The sequence below is a fragment of the Acomys russatus genome, chromosome 28, assembly GCF_903995435.1.
Source record: "Acomys russatus chromosome 28, mAcoRus1.1, whole genome shotgun sequence".
NCBI lineage: Eukaryota > Metazoa > Chordata > Mammalia > Rodentia > Muridae > Acomys > Acomys russatus.
This window is the reverse complement of record NC_067164.1, coordinates 17,294,187-17,321,910: the sequence shown is the minus strand read 5'-3', so window position 1 is coordinate 17,321,910 and position 27,724 is coordinate 17,294,187. Positions and strand designations below refer to the sequence as shown.

At 43.0% G+C, this 27,724-nt stretch overlaps 1 protein-coding gene across 1 annotated transcript in view; it reads right to left on the bottom strand.

Moving 5' to 3' along the window:
- Positions 1-16,075, bottom strand: part of Parm1 (prostate androgen-regulated mucin-like protein 1) — a 97,130-nt gene extending 81,055 nt beyond the window's left edge. Inside the window, exon 1 of the mRNA XM_051170084.1 lies at positions 15,743-16,075. Coding sequence (XP_051026041.1) covers positions 15,743-15,785 — 43 coding nt within the window. The 5' untranslated portion in view covers positions 15,786-16,075. The remainder of the gene's footprint in view (positions 1-15,742) is intronic.
- Between the last annotated feature and the right edge of the window lie 11,649 nt (positions 16,076-27,724).

Below are 27,724 nucleotides of genomic sequence, written 5' to 3'. Positions count from 1 at the left end.
GTTACTCAGAAGAGAGGGATATGATTATGGGTCTTATAGTACAGAATATTTTACTTGTCTATGGGAGGGAAAGTATATTTTAGATTCTCTAGAAATAAATGGATCCTTTGAATATTAATTTTCTCTAATGAGACATCTTATGTTACTAGAGAGCCTTTAGAAAATTCCAATTATTTTAGTAAGGAGGGAGATGAAAAGAAACACATTACATCATACCCCTCTCTCTCTCTCTCTCTCTCTCTCTCTCTCTCTCTCTCACACACACACACACACACACACACAAATTCACACACAAGGACACACCCATACACACAAGCATACATACACACAGGCACACACACATGCACATGTGCACATGCATATACACATACACTCACAGGTGAACCTACATACCCATAACCATACACATACAGGCATGCCCGCACACTCACACATGTGTATACACACACACACACACACACACACACACACACACACACACACACACATACATCACAATGACAAACAGGCATCAGCTCTCCTAAAATATAACAACTTACGCATTTTCCAGAAAGGACGCTCACATCCTCTTATGTTCCCACATCTCATTACACTATGAAGAACTGAGAAAGGCATGGTTTTAGAAGTTGATCCTGTCCCACACAGCGTGCAGGCACCATTTTGTACATAGCAATGAGCTCTACCGAGAAGGAGCAGAAGGCTAATCTCGTCCCCTGCAGCCCCTTTCTCAGCTCTAGATGGCAATGCGATATTAAAAGCCACAGAGAAGTAGTGAAATGGTGCTCAAAATTTCCCATAGCCACCCAAAATAGCGCTATAGCCTTGTCTAAATCAGACAGTTCCAGAACTACCTGACAGCCTCTCACACGTGGCAGGCTGGCCAGCCAATCAGAGCTGCTGTTGTTACACGTGGCAGGCTGGCCAGCCAATCAGAGCTGCCGTTGTTTAGCACACGCCATTCTGTGTGGAGCTGTTATGAGAGCTTTGAAACCTGATTAATTCAGACTGTTGGTTTTCATATTTTAGAAGTGTATAATGGAATTTTCTTCCTTGTTCCTTTCTGTTTCTTCTTCCTAATTTTTCTCTTGTCTATCATAATGCACAGTGTATTACTACTGTTATTTAATGGTCAGGAACTAGGTAGGGTGTCTCCGTGTAGTAAAGAAATATCTTCTTTAAAAAAAAGAAAGAAATACCTTCTTCCTGTTCCCACAGAACTGAGACTGAGAAACATCTGATTTAAACAGACTAGGTCTTTTCCCATCAAGGAGAATGAATAAATAAGCATTAAAAATCCAATACCTTTTGATTATAACAACAAAACAGAATAACAAACAACCAAACAAGCCCAAGGGAAAGCTATTCTGCAACCCAAACTCCTAGGATGGTGAATGGGAGGGAGCCTGCTTCGAAACATGGTCTCTTCAGATGCCGTCAAGTGAGAATGAAGTTACACTGAATGACGGTGGACGCTTGTCCAGTAGGACAAGAATGCACACAGGCAGCATCGAAGAGAGGGAAAGATCACGAGAGACTGATGAGAAAGGTCATGTGATGTCAGAGGCCGGGATTAAAGTGGTGCTGCCACGGACCACAGAAGACCCGGGGCTAACCAGAAAGAAGCTGGAGGAGAAAAGAAAGCGAGCTCCTTGGGGGGTTCCAAGAGAGCAGAAGCCTTGATTCCAGGCGTTCAGTTTTCAGACCTGTGAGAGGACAAATGGCTGTTGTTTTAAGCTGTATAGTTTTTGTGGTCATTTATTATGGAGCCTTAGGAAAGCGAGACAATAGCTAATCTATATTTATACCAAGCTTGGCAGGTTGGCATGGTTAGGGAGGACAAGAAGCTCCCAGCCGTTCGCAGGGAGTAATGTTTAGGGATAAGGAGGGCTTTTGGCAACCTCTGCTGCTGGATAACGAAGAGAAAAGGAAAACGTGTCCCAAGAGGGCGCACTTCCTTCTGAATCTTTCCAGGATAGATCTCGGGTGTCCCAAAGGAAGGAAGTGTCTTTCTAATGACATTAAACACCCAGAAACGAAACAAAACAAAACCAAAATAAACACAAAAATGAAAACAAACCAACAAACCAACAACCACAACCCAGAAAGCAAAGCTCCCTTCTTGGATATTTCTTTTATAATACAGATACGGGTGAAGCCGGGGAGAGAGGAGTCAGCCGTAGACCATCACTAGGTTTGACATCTTTCTTTCTTGAAACGGTATTAGCTATCAAAAGTTATCTTTTGCTCATCACTCTAGGTTCTGGGAGTTTTGTTTTATTTTTAGCTTTTGAAGTTTCCTTTATACTTATCTTGGAGAAATGTACATGACTGTGTCTCTTAAAACAATCGCATCAACTGACTTTTGTCTGTCTGTTATGTTTTATTTTGTTTTGAGACAGAGTCTCATGAACCCCAGGCTGGTCTTGAACTCACTGTGTAGCTAAGGAGCCTTGCACACCTGTCCCTCCTGACTCACCTCCTGTGTGCTGGAATGTCAGGTTCTGTTTATAGGCTGCTTTGACGACACGTTTCAAAGGTTAAGCTGGTGTTTAAACAAGAACACACACCTCTACAAAAACACAACCTATACCTGATTTCCTTTTCCTCCACAAATGTATTTTTCAGAGGCTCTTCTTGGACTGCCTCCTTTCTCTAAAAATCCCCAGAAAGATTAGCACTAGCTCTACTCATGGAGTCTCTAGAAAACAGTCCTTGCTGTATTCACATGAATAGACAGAGTGGAATTTTCTTTCATAACAATGTGCTGGTGGTGTGACTGCCCAAACATAACAAGCTTCTTTGGAAAGCAATTATAATTCCTTTCTAAATCTCATTTGCTCCTGTGTCATAGACGGAGAAGGCCACTGGGCTCTGCCAAGCGTCTCCTTCCTCCTCCGTGCTGCCTATAGGTCCTATGGAACCCACTTCTGTTCATCTTCCAATTCACAGGATGTTGTACGTCCTGGGGCTGTTTCCCTCTATGGTCTATGACTTTGCCGAAAGTCAGTCCTGTGGTGCTCTGTGGTGCTACTCCTGTGAGTAGCAGTGGATGATGCCTTTCTGTCATTCTGTGTTAATATGTCACTTCTCTAACTGACTAGACGCCTTCGTGTCTTAACTCTAAAGGAGAAAAGGGCAAGGTTGATAGGGCTTTGGATTCCCTGACGTCAGGGAACTTAATGTTTACAAGAAAACACGAGTCTGCTGTGAGACTTTGGATTCCACATCCCTAAGCTTCAATTTCTTTAGTTCAATTTGACAAGCTCTGAGCATTTGCCCCACGAGATCAGGCATAGGCTGGAGGGAATAAACCTAAGTCTTGCCCCCTGCTCTCTAGAGCCTCGCACATGGCAAAACTCAGAGAAATCTGAGGTAGCGAGCTGGGGAAGTCTGGTCAGTAGAAAACAGTGGAGAGTGCTGTGCAGAGTGAGGAAGTGGCTCTGACAAAGGCAAAGGGTCCTGAAGGAACACAGCGGGTCTTCTCTTCTTGAGCCTCCTTCACCAAGGATGTGCCTCTTAACCTCTTATGCCATTATTACCCGTACTGCCTTGCCCTCTAGCAGGACCCCAAAGCACTTGTTTAAAAGGGTGGGGGCTTATCTCTCTACCCAACAATGCATTTCTAAAAGCTTTTTAAAAAATAATTTTAATTTTTGGTTGAAAATAGATTTTTCCATATAATATAATCTGATCACTCCCACAAACACACTTGACCAGTCCAAGATCCTCTCCTCTCCTATCTGTCTGCCTGCCTGTCTGTCTGTCTGTCTCATTAGAAAGCAAACAGGCAACTAGAACAGACAAGCCAGAATAAGCCAAAACACACAGAAAACAAAGAAAGAAAAAGCACAATTAACATATCCACACAATTTTATACTTAGAAATCTCATAAGAACACAAAACTGGAAGCCATAATATATAAGTAAAAGTGTTACAGGTTAAAAAAAATCTCCAAAAATACCACTGAGCTCTTTTTGTGTTGTCCACCTACTGCTGGTTATGGGGACTGTCTCTCACTGTGGATTGTACCCTGTGAAACTCCATTGGAAGAAACTAATTTTCCCTTTGTGAGTGACTGTCAACGGGAGACAGGCTCTGGCTAAGGATGTAGTTTCTTTCTCAAAACTTTTTATAACAAAAATTTAACCATCCACTAAATGGAAAAATGTCATGAACCTCTCCATTTCCTTTACTCAATTTCAACTGTTACTGATTGACAACCATTTCTTCATATAGTAACTCAACCTATCTTCCTGCTCCCATGTTATTTTGAAGCAAATCTTAGGGACAAGAGCATTTCTTCTGTAACTATAATGATAAGGTTGTTGGAAAATATGGTGTATATCATTATCATGGTTAAAATAAACAAAACATCAGACTCATTAAAGAGCAGGTCAATGTTCTCTTTCACAGTTGTGTCCTAAACGCCATCACTTAATTGAGTTTTGAGTCGGTTCAGAATCTGAGTAAGTTGTATTACTGGTATTGGTTGCGCTGCTCTTCAGCTTCTGTTCAGTTTACAGATTCCCCCTTCCCCTGCACAGCTTTCCCTCAACCTCATTCTCATGTTCTTTATAATCTATTCACTGAAGACACTGGGCTGTTGGTCCTAGCAAGTCTCCTGGTTTCTGACTTTACTCCCATGGTATTCACTATCGTCTTCCCCAGTTGGCTGAAGAAGCTTCATGGGATGCAGCTTCCCTTTGAGTTGGCAGGACTATGTCAAAGGGGATGGCATGGGAGGGGCAGTACATGGCTGTGCCCTACTTCAAGATGGAGGCAGGCACTGATTACCAAAAGCCACCAACTCACGAGGCTGTGCGTTAAGGTAACTGTTTCTATGGCATCTTCTAGATTTCCCAGCTTCCAATACTTCTAAAGAGAGAGCCTATCATCTCACCATCAAATGCCTTTTGTACAGGGGTATGTGCACTCACAAAATAAAGGCTGACTGAAGTCTGGAATTCAATCAATATACAATACTTGATTCTCTGTAGTTATATAATATTTTTCAAAATATTTTTCTGGTTTTTATTAGCATCCTCTAGTAAAGATCAATAATTTGTGTATTAGTTCATTGTTCCAATTTCAAGATAATTTTGTACTCATGAGCAAACACATTTAGTAAGTCTCAGTCTATTCCAATTATTATTCCTAGTGATGATCAAATTGCACCATCTTTGGTCAGTTAGGTCCATTAAGCATCTTCGAGTCCTTCTGATAAATCTTGATCTTTACTTCCTGATGGAACAAAACACTGAAGTCATCTCATCAGATCTGCTTAGAATTAGCTACTTCATAAGTGGCTGCCATTCTGTTAGTGAAAATGGAACCTAGACTCCACCATACGAACACCTGGGAGAGTCTTAAGCCTATTTGAATCTATTCCCCTTTCTTAGTAGGGCAATAGTCAATCTTTCCTGGCCTAAATGGGTCCTCAAAAAATGATGATCCTTCATGAGGAAAGTGACCACGTAAGTGCCACATCTTAGGAAGAGATGATGCAAAACAGGTTTTCAACCAAGGCTGTAACTGTGGGCATCAAAGTTGGGAAGATGAAATGACTTAGCAGCTATCTTGGCAGTTCAAGGTAGTGAGAGGAGAGATGGGTAAAGATGAAAGTTGTAGGTTCAAATCCGAGCTTATCAACTGCATGTGAACAGTTTATCACCTAACCTTTGAAGCTCCATGCCCTCAACATTGCACCCCTCCTAAGGCTGTTGGAGGCTCAGATGATGCCATAGAGAAAACAAACACAGAGTGCTAAGTGGTACCCAGTAATGTTAAAGACGTAACAAGCTGGTCCCAGCAATGTACCGTCTTGCCAAAACTGAAGGATTTGTCTAGAATCAGGCCTCAGCTTCTTCTTGTCCTACTCAGTATCCCCAACATACCCACGTGATCCTCTGAAAATGCTGCAGAGGACTAATAATGGCTCCTCCAGAGCCTTCTTAAACCGCACCCTATTGATTACTTCGTTGAAAAGATGCTATCATATATTGAATGTTGCCAAAGGAAATAAATAAATAATATATTCCTCCGAGGGCTATTTTCTTATTTGATATCTGAGTTGACAACTTTCATTTTGAGAAACTTAGGGTGTTTTTGAAAAAGCAGATCCCATAGTAACAAATGCTGAAGGGATTTTAGTTTTTAGACAAAGGAGACTCATCACACGTCAAGCACTGATTTCATCGCTCAGAGCCCTAGCAATGATCCAAGACAGTGGTCCTGAATAATGCCTCATACAGCATTTGCATATTAGAAAATGCTACATTATTACGATAAGTCATCCCTCCTTCCCCCAGGACCCTCCCTGACCATTACATCAGTGCTGTCCTGTAAACCTTGCTTCTCTAGGATTTTATTTTTGAGGCTCTGTCAGAATGACTTTTAAGCCAATATGCTGAGAATTGCCACAGCCATCCAGCAGTTACTATAGCCACATGAAGTATAGCAAAAAATGGACTTGAAATATTCATAATATGTTATTGAAAAATTCAGAGAAGGTGGGGGCATGGAAAGAGAGACTGTCTCCTTCCAGCCCCTTTTAATGCAGGCATACACTTATTCTATAGCTTTCTTTGTCCATATTTTGATAGCCATGTTATACAGTAGTATAGCCATGCCACTCCTCTTTTATTAATTAATTAACTTTACATTATGTCCTGATTGGAGCTTCCTCTCCTTCTCCCCCCCCCCCCCGCCTTCCCTTTCTCCACAGAGAAGGGGAGACCTCCCATTGGATATCAACCTGCCTTGGCATATCTAGTTGCAGTAGGACTAGGTGCATTTTCTCCTGTAGTAGACAAGGCAGCCCAGCTAGGGGAAAGGGATCCAGAGGCAGGCAACAGAGTCAGAGTCAGACCCTGCTCCTGCTGTTAGGAGTCCCACATGAGGACCGAGCTGCATGACTGTTACATTTGTGTAGGGGGCCTAGGTCCGTCACATGGCCGTGCAGTTCTTTAAAGCAGTTACTAATGCTACTGGGATGAATGCTGAATGCAAGGGGGGTGGGGGGAGGGCATCTCTGACAAGCTCTGTTCTCAGCACAACAGAACTTTGCTCCATCAGCTGCCACAGTTGATTTTGAGATTTTGAATGCCACAACCATCTTTTGTTGCTGTGTGCTCTTTTTCCTTCCAGGAAGATATTCAGCCCGTCTTCTCATCGTACTTATTTCACCTGCTTCTCACATCATTGCTCTTGGAGCAGGGGGGTGGGAGGGCAGGTGAGTGGATCACCTGTACTGCAATGCCACACTCTCAACTCCACCCACATTCTCTGCAAGCTCTACAGTGCAAGCCTGGGGTCACTTGGGTTTGATACCTCTCTCTTTGCAGTCAAGGCTGCTGAACTTGGATGGTGTCAAGTTTGCCCTTCTCAAGAACGGACAAAGGAACTCATGAAACAAACAAGTCACATGTTTTAAATGAAGCATTATTTTTCCCTCACCAGTGGCTTCTCCAAGTTGATATCATCAAGATCAGTATGCTCTTATGTTATTTTTAACCTTTATTTTATTTTTTATATAATATATTTTATTAATTTATTCATATTACATCTTAATTGTTATCCCATCCCTTGTATCCTGCCCAGATCATGTTCTTCCTGGAAGCTACTACATAAACAAACATCCACTATTTTTAATACGCAAGAAAGCACTGGAATTTTTCTTTAGCATGCTAAGGATGAGGCACCTGCCACGCTGGGTAACTTACCAGCAACAGTATCAAGAGGTGTTATCTACCTGCAGGATAAATAACAAGTCCCCTCCCATCCTTCCTCTCTACTCCAGGATGCAGGGTTGATTTTAGCTGCAATGTCAGCATCATTTCTAGCTATTGCATGGACTAAAGCATAGCTCATATTTCATACTCATTACGAAATCTGTAATGCAGAGTCTCAGGCCAAGAAAGTACTCATTATATCCTTGGGCATGTTAGTGACTGACTTACACTTTCAACATTCAGGGTCTTAATTTACTTAACTTTTTTCAAGCTTTACTGGGAAATTGCCAGTTGTCTTTCCTTTAGACTCAAGTCACTTTTTGTCACCAAGTTATTTTTAGTTACTGAGAAAATTCTCAAAATGGTTCAAACTGTGGCACTGTCTTGTAACTTTATCCTTTGTCCTTCCTAGCTGAGCTCAAAGGTGACATTGTCTTAATTGGCCAAAGAGTTAGGTAGTTTCAACTATTCTAAAATGATGCCCATAGTAGGCGGGGGTGGGGGATGGCCTTACAGTTTAGAAGAAGAATTTCATATGTGTATATCCATAAAATTTCTGGTTTTAAAGCATAGGTGGATTTTTTTGTTTGTTTCTTTTCTGTAAATTGAGGACCAATGGCCTGACTACTATTATAAGATGCTATGTGCAAGTACTACTAAACATAAGTACCTGATAGTAAGTTTACAATGTCTCATATTTGGATGCCTTACGGAAAGTTTTGAATTAGGTATTTTTCTAATATTGTATTTTTTGAGCACCTACTCTGTGCCACAAAATATTCTTTCCCCGAGGACTGCCAGGACAAGCAAGAGAGACAAAAAACCCCTGTCTTCTTGAAACTGTATTGTAGTGAGAGGCAGCAGAGAGGGATGGAAGGAGACAGACAGGGAAGGAGACACAGGCCAGAGTCAGGATAACACTTGGCATGGAGATTGTGCCGCAGTATAAGCCTGTCGGCCAGGGTACAGCCTATATAGAAGGTGACAATCGGGCAAATGTGCCACCTTTTGCCCCTGCAGTGTCCCTCAATGGTTCTTTTCTTAAAGGTTTGGTCCCCAGTTCCTTGCTGGTGAGTGTTGGTGGAACCTGTAAGATGTGGCCCTTGTGAGAGCTTCTAGACTACTTGAAGAATCTCCCCCAAGGGGACGTGGGACAGTGTTCTCTTCCTCTCATTCTCCTATGTCCAGGAGAACAGGTTTCTGGCACTCTGTGCTGTTACCATGAAGTATTGTCCCAACACAGGCCCAAAGCAGCCAGCCAACTGGGAACTGAAACCTGCCAAACTGAGTCACAAGGAATCAAGCCTTCTCTTTCCTGATTATCTTGAGTATTTGGGACAGTTTTCAAAAGGTGATCAACAGTGACAGTCGAGAGGAGGTTAGGGAATTGTCTATGTGAACACAGAGCTCCTAAGAAGACAACAAGACTCAAATGGACCAGCTGTTGACTGTCTCTTTAAGGATTTGACCTTCAGTCCAGCGCAGTGGGAGGCCTTTAGGACTTAACCCAGAGCAGTGATACTCAACCCCCATGCATTTCCAACAGACGCAATGACATGTCCCTGTGCGAAGCAAATCTCAGGGAGAGAAGTCTGAGAAATAAGGAATCTGGGAGGTCACTGTAGTAGTCCAGGAGAAAAGATGGCAGTGGCTCTGCTCGGGACCAGAGCAATGGAAGTGCTAGACCGTGTTTGGACTTGGCATAATACTTAAAGGGAAGTGATGCACATTGCCTTGAAGGACCAAATAAAGGATGCTGAGAGGAAGAAAGCCTTAGTAGCTTTATGTTTATCTACTCCTTTCATTCAAACGTCTGAAAAATCTTCTTGTTTCCCTTCAACTCTGTGTCCCTTGCTGCACCCAAGTCATCAAGTGAAAGTCTGACTAGCTCTTCCCGTCTTCTTAGCCTGTGTCCATGTGTAATTTAACATCACACTCCCCTCCGAAGCATTTCCTAGAATATAAATGATAAATGATCATTTGTTCTTGGAAGTTGACCTTTTGTCCCTGCTTAGATATAGTTGATCAGCACTTCAAAGAAGAATTTTTGGGGCTTTCCTCTAAATGTCTCCTCCATTGCAGTCTTTATAGCAATGCATCCAGGACTCCTTGTCACCCGGCGTGCTTTGTTGCTGCCTCCCACGTGCACATCGACACAAGAACACCCACGACACCTGGGTCTAAACCATCCAAACCTTGCCACCTCACCAGGCCAAGAAAGAGGTCCTCAATTTCCCAGACTTTGTAAAGATTCTTGGATTCTCAGACAAGCAAGTGGCAGTGAGGTGCCTTCTTGCTCTCTATCTTAGCCCATGTCTCTATTACAGACCTGTGTCTCTGTACCCAGGGACCAAGAATCCTAAGTCCTCACACTTGCATGGCAAAGATCTAACCTACTGACCCATCTCCCGGGTCCTTTAGTCCACCCAATTTATGTGTTAAAACCTTAACTCCCAAGGTGTTCGTATGAAGCAGAGGCTGATCATGATGGAGAGGCCATCATGCCCAATGACTTATAAAAGAGTCCCAGGGAGCTGCCTTGACTCCTCTGCCATGCAGCTAAAAAAAAAAAAGGCACCATGTACTAATGAGAAAGTACTCTCTCACCAGAAGCTGAACCCACTAGCACCTTGATGGTAAACTCAACAACCTCTAGAGTTTCTGAGAACTAAAGATAAGTTGTTCATAAGTTGCCCAATTTGTGGACCTGGCTATTAAGACAGAGTGAGTGGATGAAGATCTCCTGAGTTTTTCTAACCATCTCCTAACAGGCGAACATCCTTAGATGTTTTTCATCAAGGATCCAATGATGGGTAAATAAACTCAGTAATGAGGTTGTTACGCTTTGGGACTATACACATCTGGTAAGACTATGACAAAAGTGAAACATAACATATTTTACTAATCATATATCAGGAAGTGCAATGTGATCTAAGCAAAGGTAGCCCCAAATTTACAGCCACGGGCAAATAAATAAATAAAAAAAATAAAAAACAAAAAACATTCTCTAGCCCACCTAATCCTTTCATGTTCAACACCCATATTGAACATCATGTCTTCCTTTTCTTGCTTACAGAAAAGGAAACCAGAACAAAGAATGTAGGTAGAAGTTGTATTCTGTTATTTACCATCCATATCAAATAGACATGCTTTCCAAATATCACATCTGGTGATTCTCCATGATTTCCTTGACTTAACAGTTAGCTATTCCCAGATTTTTTCCCCCCTGGAGACTAAAAAGTGCAAATGTCTTCCAAAGTTAAATAGCGTAAAAGATTTTTTTTTCCAATATCTGCCTTAAAGTTCTACCCAATGTGTTGCCCTGGGGTCTATATAGCCACAGCTTTTTAAGTGACACTAGTAAATCTATCCAGCCGGAATTAAATAAAACTTATATAATTAATATTGGTAAGATGTCTTAAGCTCTTGGCAAGAAAATGAGTGCTGAAATCCAAAGCTTTTCTATAACTTTCTCTTTAAATCAGCTGCCAGCTATATTCCAGACATCAATTTCCAGCTCTAAGCAAAAATATTGCTACTATTAGAAATCTACTGTTTCTTTTTAAAAAGGAAGGGTCAGAAAGATTCATTAGGATGGGTCAAAGGAGCCACAGAAATGGCACCAGCCGGCCAGAGGCACAAAACCATACGGAGTCGATGAATCAACGTATCTCACTGGAGCGCAAACTACCCCTGCACCCTAATCCGTACAGCTGTTACCCAGAGAGCCGCTGTTAAATCTCTGTGGTTTCCTCACAAACAGACTTTTGCTGAAATGCTGCTGGTCAGCTAATGCTCCATGAAACAAGGTTCAAACTGCAGGCCACCCCACGACAGGCCCATTGCATCGGTGGTCTGAAGACGAAACGCCAGAGTACTTGAATTCAGTGAACTTGAATATCACACGGATATATTTAGAATCCCTACTTATTTGAACTTCAAGTATGACTTGGACAGTCCCGGTTTTTATTTGCTAAAAGTGGCAATACCGGGCAAAGGAAGAGTAAGATAGTGTACTTTCCAGGGACATTATACCTACATCTAGTGCAGATGTCTATGGACCACATGCTAAGCTTCTCTACCTCACTTAATGGTCCTTATTGCTTACAAAAACGAGAGAGCTTTCACGGCCTGTAAACAGGGTTAAGAACATCTAAGTGAAAGAAATGGGCTGCGCTGAGTAAAGGATTAGGACAAATATTTAAAGGTACATACGCCAGAAAAATGTTACATCAGTCCCTGTCATTTAAATAATGCAAGAGGTAATAACCTGCATATACAGCGGGAGTCTGGCTTTGTAGTCAGCGGTTTGCGCATTAACTGGCTGATATCCTATTAACCCCACATTTCCAATGAGAACGCAACCACCGACTGCTTCTTCTTAGAGCTGTCATTGTCTTCCTCTGGAAACATTAACCTCACACTTGCTAGCTCATGAGCCAAGCAAATAGTTGTCTCCTCAGCTGATTTAGAGACGGATGCTTTTAAAAGGAGGCACAGAGCTCTAACTGCTCTCTGAAGAAGCTTTCATTTGCCACGGGATTTCCCTGAGGTGATAAGCAGTTTTGAAAATGCCGCTCTGCGTTTCTTGTAAGGGTTGTGCGCTCCCCTCCCCATCGCTGAGTGAAAATTACTGTTTTAGAAAGTTGTCGTAGACAGTATTAATGCTTGACCAATGTTTTCTTCATAAAAACGCAATTAGACCAGGCCCAAGTGCTGAGGTTCAATTAGAGATCTGGCCATAACTGAAGGCTCTGGGTTTTGGAGGAGGTCACTGGGAGCCATCAGATAAAATGACCCATTTAATCCGAATTGTCCCCAAATGTGTTGCTCTGGGGAATCCGACCTTTAAGATTTAGCTGACTTGGGCTTTCTAAATACACCATTTGCAAAAGTCCTTGGTGAGGACTTTGTTTTCCTTTAACTGTCACCGAGCCTCACCCCTCCCCCACCACTGTGCTGTGTCTGAACTACCGCTTTCTTAACCTTTTCAATTAGGCAGTCAGTGGCTCAGCTGACCATCTTCCAAATTTGCACTCAGAGTTTGCAGGAACAGTCAGCCTCGGCATGTTAGCTGCAGTCTGTGGTCTGGTCTGCGTACTTCAAACACACACACACATTGCTCTGTGTTTGTGTCCGGGAAGGGTGACCTGTATATTCGGTGCTGAATATTAAGGCTAATGGCAGTGCAAGATGGCATTACTGAGCATTCCCAGGTCCCCAGCACAGTCTATTTGTAAGTATGCTCAGTCAGTTAGCATTTTCCCCACCTTATGAAGTGACCCCCCCTCCCCCAATTCTAAATATAACAAAATGCAGGGTAGTTAAGAGGCACTGTAAATAGTCAGGCCGCAGAATCTACCTGCTTCCCATAGACGCTTTGGCTCCCTGAATACACCAGCAGACAACATAGAGGCCTTGCCGTGTTCAGGTCTCTTCGTACAAAGGAAGATGCTGTGCCTTTTGCTGTAACCACAGATTTCACGTGAAATGAACGCAGGCAACTCTCGCTTGTTGCTCCAATAAGCCTTCCTGGAAAAGGCGGCTAGTTTTCAATGTATTTGTGATCCAGCTACTGAACTGACACATATGAGAACTTGTGTGGGCAAAGAGCAGTGTCCGGTGTTAGGTTTCCAGAGAAGAGAGAGAAGATGGATCCAGAACACACACACGCACGCATGCACACACACACACACACACACACACACCCTCTACCTTACTAGTGGGCAGACTGCAATTCTAGCTCTCTTGGTCTTCCTTACCAGAGGATCTACGTGGTGCCTGTGGAGGGGTGTCCTGCTGTAATGCTGTCTCTGGCCCAGTTAAGTATCACTTTAAGGGTTTTGCTTAACTTTTTCTGAAGCCTCTAACACTGAAGGGAAAATAGAATGGGGGGAAGGGAGGGAGCTATCCTTTGGTAGCTAGCTTGCCAGGGGAGCTCCAAGACAAACTGCTGGAAATGCCTGCCATTATCTAGAACCTTCTAGAAAACTATGTCAATCTGAAAATGCTCTACTTTGGAATGCAGAGATTCCCATGCGGTATTTATGATCGTTTTTGACATTATTTGCCTGCTTATTTATAGTAAGCAGCTTTATTAACAAACTGTCCATGGAAAGATTCATTCAGATTTACAAACTCCAGAGAATGCCGCCCTCAGCCTCTTGGCTTCCTGGAGGAGGGGATAGCAACATGAAGAAACAAGTAAGAGAAAGAGTCATGATGTCTTCCTGGGCCTGAGGAGCCTCTAACCCTGATGGCTCTGATCCCAGGTAGAAGCCTGGAGGGCACAGAGCTGATGCTGTTTAGCTGGTCTCTGAACCAGCAGCCACCTGGCTCTGGGAGCTGGGGAGGGCAATGGGCAATATTTTTCTCTCAGCAGAGCACAGCTGTAAGTAAGACTAGCAAAATCAACCTGTTGGGATCCGTTTTTTGTTTTTGCCCACTGCAAGAGCCGTTTAAAAATGTTAAACACATAGAAAGATAAAAAAAATAAATATGCAAAATCAATTTAGCTAACAGAAACTATCCTTCAGCCCACTGCAGGTTTCCTACATTTCCTGATTGGGTTCCCTTCCTTTAGTAAACATCTCTCCTTTGAGGACCAGGAATTACCTTTGGAGGCAATCCAGCTGGGAAGGCTAATACATTTTCATATCTAAGCGCTCCTCTCCCAAGAGGGCTGCGCCACGGAAACCGCCTCACTGTTCCGGAAAGATCTGCAGGCAGGTCTCTAGACCTTGCAGCTACTGGAGGAGAAAGGCTCTACCAGACCTTAGCATGTAGACAAAATACGACGCTATTGACTCAAGCAGGGAAACTTTCCCCTAAAAATATATTATCCTCGGAGAGCCACAGGGAAGCTTCCGGCTTCTTCTCAAGAAGTTATGACTTCTTTTGGTCAGCCGGGGTTTGCGGGGGTGGGGGTGGCGGGGGGCGGTTTGGGGAGGCACATTTACAGGAACCCAAGCGATACAAGAAGCAACACATGAACTAAAGCTTGAACCTCGAATTGGCTTATACTACGTGGCTTTGGATTGTTCTTAAACAGACCAAGGACTGCTGCTCTCTTGGGTTACTCTCCCCCGCCCACCCTCCAGACCCTGTCTTGTCCCTTATCCATAGCCCTTTATTGGGCTACAGTTTCTTTGGACAAAAACCTAGGTCCCAAACTCCAGACGATGGTGTCTGATTTGTTGTTGTTGTTGTTGTTGTTGTTTTATCTGCAGTTCGCGGGCTGGCTTGGGTTGTCTGCCCAAGGTCGCAGCTGCAAATAGTCCTTAGACCATCTGGGCATGCACAGAGGTAGCTTAGAGCAGGAGATAGATGGGGATGAGGATGGGCAGAAGGGTATGTGTGTGTGTCCTACTTTTAGCCAATTTACTAGTTTCATACGGGGTTACGGGGTTGGTGGGTTGTCACAAGTTTGTAAGGCTCTTGGCCACAGTAGGTAGACCTGCAATCCTCCAACAATGATCTTAAGCTTGACCTCAACCTGGGCTGCTGCCCCTGAGACTGTGCCGCATCATCCCTAAGCCTAAGCAAAGGGGGACGCGGGAGTTTCTGAAACCTCTTAAGTCCTGAGCATTAACTAGCCCGCTTGAGCGCACTCAGTGCCGAAGCCCTCCTAGCAGCGGCTTTATCGAACCACTCCCAGGCCTCTGCAACCCATGGCAGGACAAACCACAGCATGAAGTGATGTCTGGAACTGTGGCAGGTGCGCCCTTGAGACCCCAGCAAAGGAGAGAAGCGGGGAAGAGCTTCTCGGTGTTAGAACGCGCAAGCTAGCCGGCCACCTGTTTCATAGAGACCTAATTTGTGGGGGGTTTCCACAGCAAAGACCCAGTCGTCCCTCCCCTCCAGCACCGCCAAAACCGCACGTCTCAAATCTGAGGGCGCACACCCCTACAGACCCACCACCACCCTCCAGTTTTGACTTATTTCCCGTCAGCCGAAGGGAGCCTGGGTCCGGCTTCCTCATCCCCGGCTCTTCGAAAGACCGCGCCAAGTACCTGCGGTGAAGATGCAGAGAGCGATGAGCGCCTTGCAAACCATGTTACTTCGGTGCTCAACACCCGAGCTGGATACGGCTAGGGAAGTTTCCTGGGGCTGACCAAGTGCTTCTGGCACCAGCAGCTCCTCTTCCGCCTGGTGGGCTGCGGGAGGAGCGGAGAGGTGCTGATGGCCCGGAGTGATCAGTCCAGGCAGTTTCTGTGGCAGCTTTGGTGTCTGGCGGCGCAAAGCGAAGCGGAGGTGGTGCGCAGAGTCAGCTGTGTGCCCTGCGGCGCCAGGCGCACTTCTGCTCCATCCCAGCTGCGGGAGCCCAGGGCCCGCCTGCTCGGTCGCCAAACCCCGCCCACGCGGCCCTCCCGCGAGGACAGGGCCACCCCCTGGACTTCCCTCTCCCTGCGCACAGGTCCCAGGAGTCCCGGCCCAGGGCGGCCTCTGCTGGACGGTAGGCGCTAGGTCCGAGAGCTTTCAGTAAATTCAGCTGCAGCAAAGCCCAGGTGTTAATGGGTTCCTGCCCTCAGGAATCCAACTCAGTTTCGCTTATGAAAACTCACTACCTTTAGCGAGGTGACCAAGAAGTCACTCCAGAGAATCAACACAGTTCTTGCCAAGTATGGGAATGAAGACCTTTCCCTCCATTTCTGCGGACAACCTTCTGTGTACATTAACCTTTCACCAGCACTGAACTCCCACGGCATTTCCTGGTCCCTATTTGGCTTCATACCAGAAGAAATACCACTGTCAGGTGACACGATCGCTAGATAATTGAACCAGGTTTGACTAATTACTGTGCTAAAGTTCCTTCTAGTAACCCAGAGCCACAAAACTTACTATTATTTCATCGGTAGAAAGCTGACGGCGTGTAAAAAAATTAAGGGATGTGCTAAGTTCATACAGCTTGTAAGAATGGTTTATACACCAGACCCATAGTAACAAAACAACAACAACAACAACAACAACAACAACAACAATAATAATAATAATAATAATAATAATAATAATAATAGTTGCTATTTCCTGAGAAATGGCAATACACTATACTCTGGACAATGTACATTCACATATTACCCAAGTCATTTACTTCCCATACCATCATCCCGGGTGGGTACATTGCATCCTCATTTTCTGGGTAGGAAATCAGATGAAGTGCGTCTCCAGGCCTGGCAGTTAGATGCCTCCCTGGGCTCATTCTCTGTACTTGAACGCCTCTCCAACGATGAGAGCTTCTCCAACGTGGGGTCAAAACTGACCTTTCACCTAATTCTTTTCGCGCCCTGTGCATTAGACTTGTCTAGTTCTCGTGCCTGCTACTTGCCATATCCTCCTCGGATTGGTGCGGTCTGAGCCTGGCGGTCCCCTAGTCAGTAACTAGAGCTGCGGGTTCTAAGAAGAGCGCAGGGCCCTTCCTAAGGAGCTGACGAGCTGGTGTGCTCTGCAGAACGGCTTTTCTGTTGTTTGTTTGTTTGTTGTGTCCTTTCCTCATATGCAGGGATTCCTCTCTTTCTCAGTCAGGGTTGTCACTTCAGCTACGGCCAGGTCAGTTCTGTGCCTCACCTCAGCCATTGCCACACGCAGATCTTGGTAGTACTTCCACAGTGGGATATACCGGGCTCATCACTGTTTCTTTTCTTCATAAGGGTACTGATCCCTGTTGGAATATGAAGCAAAAAATACTACAACCCCCTTTCCTGCCTCCCTGGCCAGAAAAACTGGCTAATTTGTGTGGTCTTGAACATGTTCCTGAAAGCCTTCTGGTCTGAAGTCCTCCCGGTGCCCGCCGCCTAACTGGAGTGATGTGAAGCGCTTTGATTGGCGCGGAGTCTGCAACCACACCGGGATGGAGCCTCGCCGTGGTACTCTTTAAAGGCACTGGCTGGTGCCGTTCCCTTTTCTACAGGCTGAGTTAAGAAGGTGACTCTGGGCAGATATAAAGGTTTTTGAAGATTGTGTCAGGGGGGAAAAAAACCTTTCCCGTTTGAAATCCAATGGAACTTCCCTCTACTGTGCAAGGCGTGTGCCACTCCAACCTTGCTCCTGGTGATGCGTATGCAGATCCTCACACACCAACCAACCGGTTAAGATCGCCAAGGCTTCTCGTTGTATGTGGGACTGAGTGGAAAGCCTTCCACTCAGTTGCTGACTTACACTTTGAAGTTGATCAGTTTAGCCACAGCACGTTTACTCTTCACTAGACCTTAAGATCGGCCATGGAAGTAGATTGTTTACAGTATCCGGGGTAGGCTAAATTGTACTATTGCTGTATGTCAGCCCCAGGACCAGCCCTTAGGCAGTGACAGGTAATTTATCATCCAAGTCCCTACTCTGTGCCAGGACTGTGAGGGACCCGGTGTTGTAGCACAGCATAGTCATCTGCCCCCATAACTAGTAAGAAAAGGGAAGAGAGAAATCTAAGTATTAGGTGTACCATTTAAACCATCTACTCAGAAGTGGCACTATATTAATTTATCTAGAGCAGGGCTCCAAACTGTTTTATTCTGCCCAGAGAAAAGTTTATGTGGTCCCAGATATATAGATATGTGAAGTAAATCAAACATTTGCTGATCACAACTCATGAACACATTTATTAAAAACAATTTATTTTGCAAAAATCTGTAGTTTCACCATTTGTTAAAAATGAAAGCAAGGTTGCATAAAAATGACATAGATGTGTTTGCCTATTTTCTGTTAAGAATCAAGCCATGACTGAACTTTGGTTGCTGCTGGTTACAGAGCATTTCTAGGACTTCAGAGAGGACCAGTGTCTTTTAACTCATTTATTTCTTATTCTCTGATGGTTTCAAACATACATGCAATGGACTTTAGTCCATTTTGCTCCCTATTTCCCTGTCTCACCCGCTCCTTCTCCTTCTGAAATTCTTGTTTCAAAGGTAAAAACACCCTAAACATAAACACACAGCACAAAATGGCAGAAGCCTGCATAGGGTCATTTGAAGCACTGTTGGAGACTTGTCATCCAGAGGAAGCACTCAGAGGATGGCCCATGCACTAGACAAGGCCCGGGGGTCTCACTGGGAGGGGAAAATGAATATTCCGTTGGGTGTTACAGTTAGCTCTTTTAAATGAGACTGCCTGTATCAGATGGCAGTGGAAACTCCGGGTTCCAAAGCCTGTGATGATATTGCAGTGTTACAGCCCTTCGGTTAGGCTGCTATGTTTATGGCAGGGGTGCGGGTAAAAGCCAGAGTCTGCTTGGCTCGCAGCTGAAACAAAGGTTTGTTGAGACTCAGGCCTGGCAGGCTAGAAGGCAGGTAGGGTTCTTCCCCGGTGGTCAGCACTGAGCTTGAGGTGGTCTGGCAGGCTCCAGCAGGTGACTGAGGCAGTTATGATGACCTGGCTGCCAGCCAAGTCCCAGGAGTTCAGTGACAAATTTTCAGGGAAGATGGAAGCCCTTTCTTCCCCAGAATAAATGACATTTCTCAGAGAGTCCTGGTGAAAAGCTGATGGCAACACACAGCATGCTTTTTTTTTTTTTTTTTTTTTCCCATGTGAAATCAGGGACTTGTAAACTTTGGGCAGTGGGAGGGGTTTAGAGGGTGAATGTGTTTGATTTGCTGGGGCTAGGGGTACCAGGGATATTTGATTTACATGTAACAACACAACCCTATCATAAGAGGGGGAAAGAAGTACCTATTTATCCTCTAGGTGGGGGAAAACATCCAGGTAAGGTTAAAGGTCATTTGCTGAAAGCTAAGACATCAAGATATCTCAGCATACAGTGGGTGTTTCCCAGGAATCCCCAGGTGCACACTGAATGAGGGTTTCTTACCAGGAATGGATTGGGCTTGCAATCTTTCTGAGGGCTATGTGACTTTCCTTAGAATATCTGGGGCTCCCTAGAACAGGCGGAGAGGAGACCAAGCTGAGAAAGGGAGACCATCATCTTATACTGAGCTCAGAGGCTATCCAGAAATGCCAGACTTTGACCTTAATAGCAGGGTCCCACAAAGATTCTGTCCTAATTCCAAGCCAAAATTCATTTAATATATATTTTTTAATGAAACTATCCAGCAATTCAAAATGCAATTAAAAAAAAACAAAACAAAACAAAAAAACCCCAGACATTTGAATACAATAGAAGCCAAAGATATACAGTTTGCTGTTTGCATATTGAGGAATTAGCAGTAGAAAAGCATTGGAAATCTTTGTTTTCTGTAATTAAACCATTGTTGCTGTAAGAGGAGAAAACTTTTTGTGTACATTAAAAAAAAAAAAAACCTAAAATTCTTGATGCACAATAATCTTGAGTATGAGCTGAGGTGCTTCAGGCAGTGTGGGCTAGCTTTAGGTGGTATGACGGCATGCCCAGTGCTAAAGGTGCATGCTCTGTGCTCAGAACCAAGGTTGCAGTGATGTCTCTAGATGTAACACAGTCAAGACCTACTCCAAGCACCTTGTATCCATTTTTGGCTTTGACTTAATTAACTCTTTAAATATGTTTACAACTCCATCTCCAGTTACGTGACTAGCTGTGATTAGTTGTGGGCTGAAGCAAATCGATGGCCACGTCCAACTTCAAGAAAGCAATGAAGCTTAGTCTATCATAAGACAGAAAGGAGAAAGTCTAGTGGGGGAAGAGTTATGCTATATGTCACAGTAGTTTGTTGCCTCTGCCACCAGCGGGCTTCTACTCATGTGATGGTGAGTCAAAAGACATGCAATAATAAAGGCTTCTAGGTTAAATGTTATAAATAATAGCTAACGTTTATTGACATCTTCTGTGTGTTAGGAAAATTTCTAAGGTATGTGTGTATCTCTCTCTGTGTGTATCTGTTAAGTAGATGCATCTGTTTGCACTTTATGAAGTAGGTACTATAAGAGACCAGAATATGCCACCCCAAAATATACCTCTTTGGCATAAATAATTACTTTAAGAAACAGGAGAAGCTTTGAGAATATGATAGAAATTACTGTTCTGTAAAAAGGAATTTACAAAGGCAACATCTCTTTGTGTGGATGTCTCCATCTCAGTGCTAAGAGAGATAAAAGGATAACTAAATTACTAGGCATATTGATCAGTGTGGGGAGCAGTGGGTTAAGTCTGTATAACAAACCTAAGACTGCTTTTCAAAGCTTTTTGCTGGTCACTTCTCCCAACGCCTGTTAACATTAACTGTTGTTGCGATTATGATTATAATTATGATTTGCTTATTCAGTTGAAGATGCCTGCTAAGCCTAAACTCATGCCTCCTCTTTGAGAGTTACTCCTTCCATGAGCATCTTCCTTGTATAGATTGTTTATGCATGCTCTTAAACTTTTTTTCTCTCTTGTTAATCTACCTTTCATTACAGGGGATCCAAGCTAAGATTTTCTATATGATAAAATCAAAATTACTTTCCCTCTTCTATGATACTACTATCCTAAATTTCAAAATAAAGTAACTAATATGCTTGGCATTGAAGGAACCTGAATATATATCATATGAACTATGATATATAATATAGCAGAAACCATGTCCTCCTCAGTGGGGTCAGAGATGAAACTTGCGTGTAACTGTCTATGTATGCCTTTATATCAAGAGCTGCTCTTCAGACATTTGTCTTGGTCCTTTTCTAGTGTTCCAGTGGGTAAAATCTGAGGAAAGTCTGCCTTTTACTGACTTTGTTCCTTTTTGATCACTGTTAAAATGAATTTCTAGTGTTAGGGACTTTCAACATTTTACGAAAGCATTGCCCTTGACTGGCTTAGTTCCTGACATCCTGAATGTTTTGTACTTCATTGACAGTGTTAGGTGAGAGATGTCGTAGCTCACAGAAATATTATTTCTAGACGTTTAGTCACATGACTGGCAAATCAGAACAGCTTGGATGATAGAGCTGTGTGAGATAATGTAACAGTGACTAGAGGTGTGGTCCTCATCTCTCTACTGAACAAGGACTTCACTCCCTTGACACCTGTTGGATTCTGCGTTAGTGTTCTAAGGCTGCTACAATAATATTCTAGGCACAGAATGTCTTAAGGAGTAGAATTGTTTTCTTCCTTCCTTCCTTCTTTTATTTTCTTTTTAAAAATTTATTCATTTTTTTCTTTGATCATTTCCAGTGTTGTAAGGTAATTCCAGCAGAGAACACATGGACACTCTGAAAGTGGAATAAAACTATGTCTTGCCGGCTGACGACTGCATGGGGGACTTCCCTAAGTCACGCAGCCCCGAGCCTCACCTTTTAGGTACAAAAACCACATCCTGGTTGACACACTTTGGTCAGCAAGAGCAGTTAGGGAGTGGCAAGACTTCAGAAGCCAAGAAGCAAGCTTACTACATTTAGGGACTTTCCCAGATCCCGGAGCTACGGACTAGGTCTTCCATAGATTAGGTCTTTGTTCTCATTTTGGCAGGTGTTGGGGCCTACGTGCCTTGCTCTGAAGTCACAACGAAGCCTCTAACATGATGTCAGTTGTGCTAAGGCCTTGGGCCTGTTACACCAGTATCAGAGAGCTGAGGATTGAACCCGGGGCTTCAGATATCAACTGCTCTCCCACTGAACTACATCCACAGCCCTCTTTTTACTTTCTGTTTTAAGACAGGGTCGTGCTAAGTTGCTCAGGCTGAGATTAAACTTATCTGAAGCCTACTGTGGCCTTGAACTTGTCATCCTCCTACCTCAGCTTTCCGAGTAGCTGGGATTACAGACCTGCACCGTCAGGTCCAATAGAATTTAATTTTCAAAGTTCCAGAGGTTGACTGCAGGGTTAGTTTGTGGTCAGTGATGGTTGGACAATGCCGGGTCTCTGGGTACAGTCTCATATGACTTTTTATGTGTGGTACCCATTCATGGGCTTTATAATGGCACCAGCCCTATTGGATTGGGGTGCCACTATTATGACCCAATTTATCTTTAATTACCTTCTTTAAAAATGCTGTCTTCAAATATTGGAAGTCATAGCTTCAACATATGGATCTGAAATGTGTGTGGAGCATTAACTGAGTCCATAAATCCCATCTTCTGGCTCCCAAAATTCCTTTTCTCTTACATGCGAAATACATTTACCCCACATCACAACAGATCCAAGAGCCCTAACCTATTGCAGCACCAGCTCTACACCAAAATTCTCATCTGTCATCTAAGTCAGGTGTGGGTAAGACCCAAGATATGAGTCATTCTGAATCCGATTTCTCCATTATTGAGAAACCAAAATACAGTATGAGAAAGCCTGTGGGAGAGTTTCCCCCTCAGCCTCATCCCGAGATGATATACATGGGAGACTTGACACAATCTAAGGGTCAATAAAGTCCAGGGAAGGAACTTTGGAGTATATCCGGGGAGCCAATGGACAGCAGGACACACTACTACCTGCTACAGCTGTTCTTGACACACACAGCTGTGTGACTGGGGGTCGGGGTGGGGAGTGGGAGGTATAATTGTTGCTATTGCAACGAGTGGCATGGGAAACTGCGTTGCCTCTTACAGCCCCTTTCTGCCCCCATGCTCTCCCAAGGCAGGAACGCAGCAGCCTCAAGACCTTGATACACACACACACACACACACATATATATATGTATATATATATATATATATATATTTTTTATCTCTGCTTCATTTACTCTCCAGGAGCTGAATTGCAAACATTTCTTTTGAGTCCACATCACTCGTCACCGTAGCTTTGCTTTTTCTTTTTTGAACTCTAATTCTTTGACATTTAATACTAATGACAAAACAGATGAAAGGCAATTACACCAAACCGTGTGGAAGTGTGAATTTAGAACTTAGCTGAGAAATACGTGCTTGGACTGGGCAGTTTTGAAAGAGCATGACGAAGCAAGACTGTTTACCTGATTTAAGCAGCAGGGTTTGAAGCTGCGCGAGCACTCTGAGAACAGTTAAGTCACGTGTCAGTAACTTTTAATTAAGGATTAAAACTCTTTAAATAGCTCGAGAAGGAAGGAGCTGGCTTCGTGGAGACGATGCACACAATGGAACCACTTATTCAAACCAGTGAAAACTTAATGTGTGCTGCTCAGTAAAAATAAAACACTGGCCACATGCACAACTTATACTTTTTGAGTGGCATTTAATATTCTCTCTCTCTCTCTCTCTCTCTCTCTCTCTCTCTCTCTCTCTCTCTCTCTCTCTCTCTCTCTTTCTCTCTTGTTTTAGTCCTGAGCTTATATCCCAAGTCCTTACATATGCTGGCAGCCTCTATACCTCTGAGCTTCAGCACGCGCCCACGTCACACTTCTGAAAAGGAAAGAAACAACTGGCATTTTTTTGAAGAATATATTTTACATAATCCAATGTATCTTAGTTATCATAACAACAGGTATCAAACATAAAACTATTAAGCTAGTTCACATTTTTTCTTTTAATCCTTTGAATCTCGCTGTAGATTTCCATGAAGGTCATTTTAGTTGATTCGCTGCTTTTCAGTAAATAAGGCCAGCAGGTGCCATGATGGGCAGTGCCGCCGCAGAACAGCTGAGGAGTGAGAAATGCTGTGAACGACACTGAAGGATGCATGGCCAATGGGAAGGGCTTTATCTTCTGAACCCTTGGTTAGCATGGCCCTATCTTAAAACAGAAAGTAAAAAGAGGACTGTGGATGTAGCTCAGTGGGAGAGCAGTTGATATCTGAAGCCCCAGGTTCAATCCTCAGCCCTCTGGTACTGGTGTAACGGGGGGGGGGGGGGGGCAAGACCTTAGCACAACTGATGTCATGTTAGAGGCTTCGTTGTGACTTCAGAGCATGGCCCGTAGGCCCCAACACCTACCAAGATGATTACAAAGACCTACTTCAGATGGCTGCTGTAAGTGCATAGAAAGTGTTCGTAATCCCCCTCAGGAACAGTCATAGGGGAGGGGAATAATGGGAAAATGGGGGTGGGGGAGGAATGGGAGGATACAAGGGATGGGATAAACATTGAGATGTAACAAGAATAAATTAATAAAAATAAAAAAAAAAAAAGAAAGTGTTTGTTATTAAGCCTAGACAAAGAATGTCAGCAAATGCTGCTTGTTTGGGGTCAAACTGATGATGATTATGGTGGCGGTAGTGTGGTGGTGAGGGTGATAATGATTACCATGATAACGGTGGTGGTTGCAACGATGATAACGATGATTACAATGATAATGATGGTGATGACAATGGTGGTTTTGATGATCATGGTGTTGGTGGTGATAAAGAAAAAATACAATCAATAGTAAAATTATAACAAACATCACTGCAATGGTTAGACAAATTAGATTCACTACTCCGAGCCACCGACAGTATTTTGGCACTGTCAGTCATATGCTCAGTTTACAGCAGCATTTCTCAAAAGGGGTCATGTCTCAGGACTCCTCTGCATGGCTGTAGCTTATTAAGAACCCTGAAATGGCTGGGTGTGGTGACGCACGCCTGTAATCCCAATACTCTGGGAGGCAGAGGCAGGTGGATAGCTGTGAGTTCGAAGCCAGCCTGGTCTACAAAGCAAGTCCAGGACAGCCAAGGCTACACAGAGAAATCCTGTCATGAAAAACAAACAAAAACAAACAGAAGGAACCCTGAAATGTTTTGTAATTGCAGAATTTTTCTTTTCTTCTTCTTCTTCTCCTTCTTCTTCTTCTTCTTCTTCTTCTTCTTCTTCTTCTTCTTCTTCTTCTTCTTCTTCTTCTCCTCATCCTCCTCCTCCTTCTTCTTGCAGAGTTTCTTCTTTTATACTGCATCCATGTTCAACAAAGAATGGTTTCTTAAAAGTCAGCCACAATGTGGAATCTGAAAGCATATTAATGTAACTTTCATATTGTGTCACATTAAAATCCACTAGACTGTTCTATATCTTGAATCTGCTTTTAATCCACACAGGATTTTTTTTTATATATATAATATTAAATTTTGGCCACGCGAAAAGCACCGGCTCATCAAATTTTACAAATTATCCAAAAATTTAAAGCATTTTATTATAAAACATCAAAAACAACACATTTGAAAATTATAATGTGTTTGTAAAATTTTAACCCACATCATCAAAAAAATCCTTCAAGTATAAGAAAGCTAGGAAGCTGCTAGTAAAGGAAAATTGCCTTTTAAAGTTTTAATTTCCCCCTGAAATACTCTTACCAGTGCCACCAAATACTGCCAACTGTTTTTCCTGATGTGACAAGCTAAGTTCACAAGAAAGTGTCCAACAGATCATAGTAATCGTAGTTTGTGTATAACCTTTTCTTCCAGTAAAACCAATATATTTCATGAAAAAAAAAAAAAAAAAACAAACCAAAACAAAACACCCAGTGATTACTATAGCTTGAAGGTCCTCACACAAAGGTATTTCTTTTTATTTATTTATTTATTTATTTATTTATTTATTTATTTATTTATTTATTTATATATGGGGTTAATATGTTTTATTTACAATTGAAGAAACATAAACAGATGTTTTAAAAAATACATTAAAGTGTAAAGAACAATAGTACAAGCCGGCACCTCCTTACTAAGGGTGTTACCATCATCCTGTAGGGTCTCTATTGACCACCACAAAGGTATTTCTTAAATGACTATTTATCTTGGTATCTCAGAAGCATACTTTATATCCATATTTCTCCGTTTTTAATACAGAGTATCAAAAAGGCATATATTCAATATGTAATAAAAATCAGGGGCCTGTACCTCTGAACTGAGGTCATTAACGCATAGAACATGCCATTTTCCCCTTTAAACTGGGTACACTACGTGGCTAGGAAGCCTGTGATTGCTAGGATAGCTTCATTTCATTACTTTCATTTGTTCTAAGGCACTGGAGATTGGAAAAACAGGTATACAAATATTAAGTACCATCTTAGCATTAATGTAAAAATCATTTTGATTTTACAAGTCAGGAATGATCTGGGTGCACGTGAAAATCAGAGAACCTCTCTCAGGGTTTGGCCCTCTCCTCTCACCTCATGGAATCCAGGGAAAGAACTTAGGTCCTGGACCATTCCCCTCTACCTGCTGAGTCAGCTCTCTTGGACATGTTTCTTTTCATTTTTTTTTTTTTATCTTGTCCTATTTTGTATATTTTAACCACAAGGTATGCATACATATCTTGGTAAATTCTACTTCAAGCTGTGCAGACTTCAAGTGCTCTTGACTGTAGTATTAATCAGAAAATGCACAGGGGCCGATTTTTTCAATCTTCTGAAACATTCAACATGATGTTCTCAAAGAGCAATGGGCTGGAGAGTTTTATGTCAACTCGACACGAGCTGAAGTAATGTGAGAGGAGGGAACATCAGCTAAGAAAATGCTCCCACAAGATCGGTTTGCCTCCATAAGGTCTGCCTCCACCAGGGCTATAGGACATTTTCTTTACTTGATGATGGATGAGAAAAGGCCCAGCCTATTGTGGTGGGGCCATCCCTGGGCTGGTGGTCCTAGGTTCTGTAAGAAAGCAGGCTGAGTAAGCCATGGGGAACAAGCCAGTAAGCAGCACCCCTCCATTAACTCTGTATTACTTCTTGCCTTCAGGTTCCTGCCCTATTTGAGTTCCTGTCCTGACTTGTTTGGATGATGAACAGTGATGTGAGAGTGTAAGTAAAATAAGCTCTTTCTTCCCCGGCTTGCTTTTGGTTATGATGTTACATCCCAGCAACACTAATCCGAACTAAGACAAACAATAACTAAACAGTATTGGTAATGTCATTGACCTATCAAGAGTCAAAGGAAAGTACTTCCAATTAATTGTATGTGTCTTAATTTCACTGATGTTTCTTTTTTTCTTTTCTATTCTATTCCTTTTTAATCTTCTTAACTTACTGGGCAACTATTCTTGTAGGGAGGCTAATTATCTAAATGACATTTACTTTCTCTGAGCATCCTTTTTTTTTGATACTGTAATTAGGTAAAATTTACATTAAATTGCATATGGTAAATAGATTTTCTTATTTTATTAGTTATTTTTCTTTTAAGAATTTATTTATTTCATTTTTCACTTTACATCCCAATCATAACCTCCTCCCTTCTCTTCTCCTGGTCCTACCCTCCCTCCCTTTTCCCCCATCCCCTCTTCCCT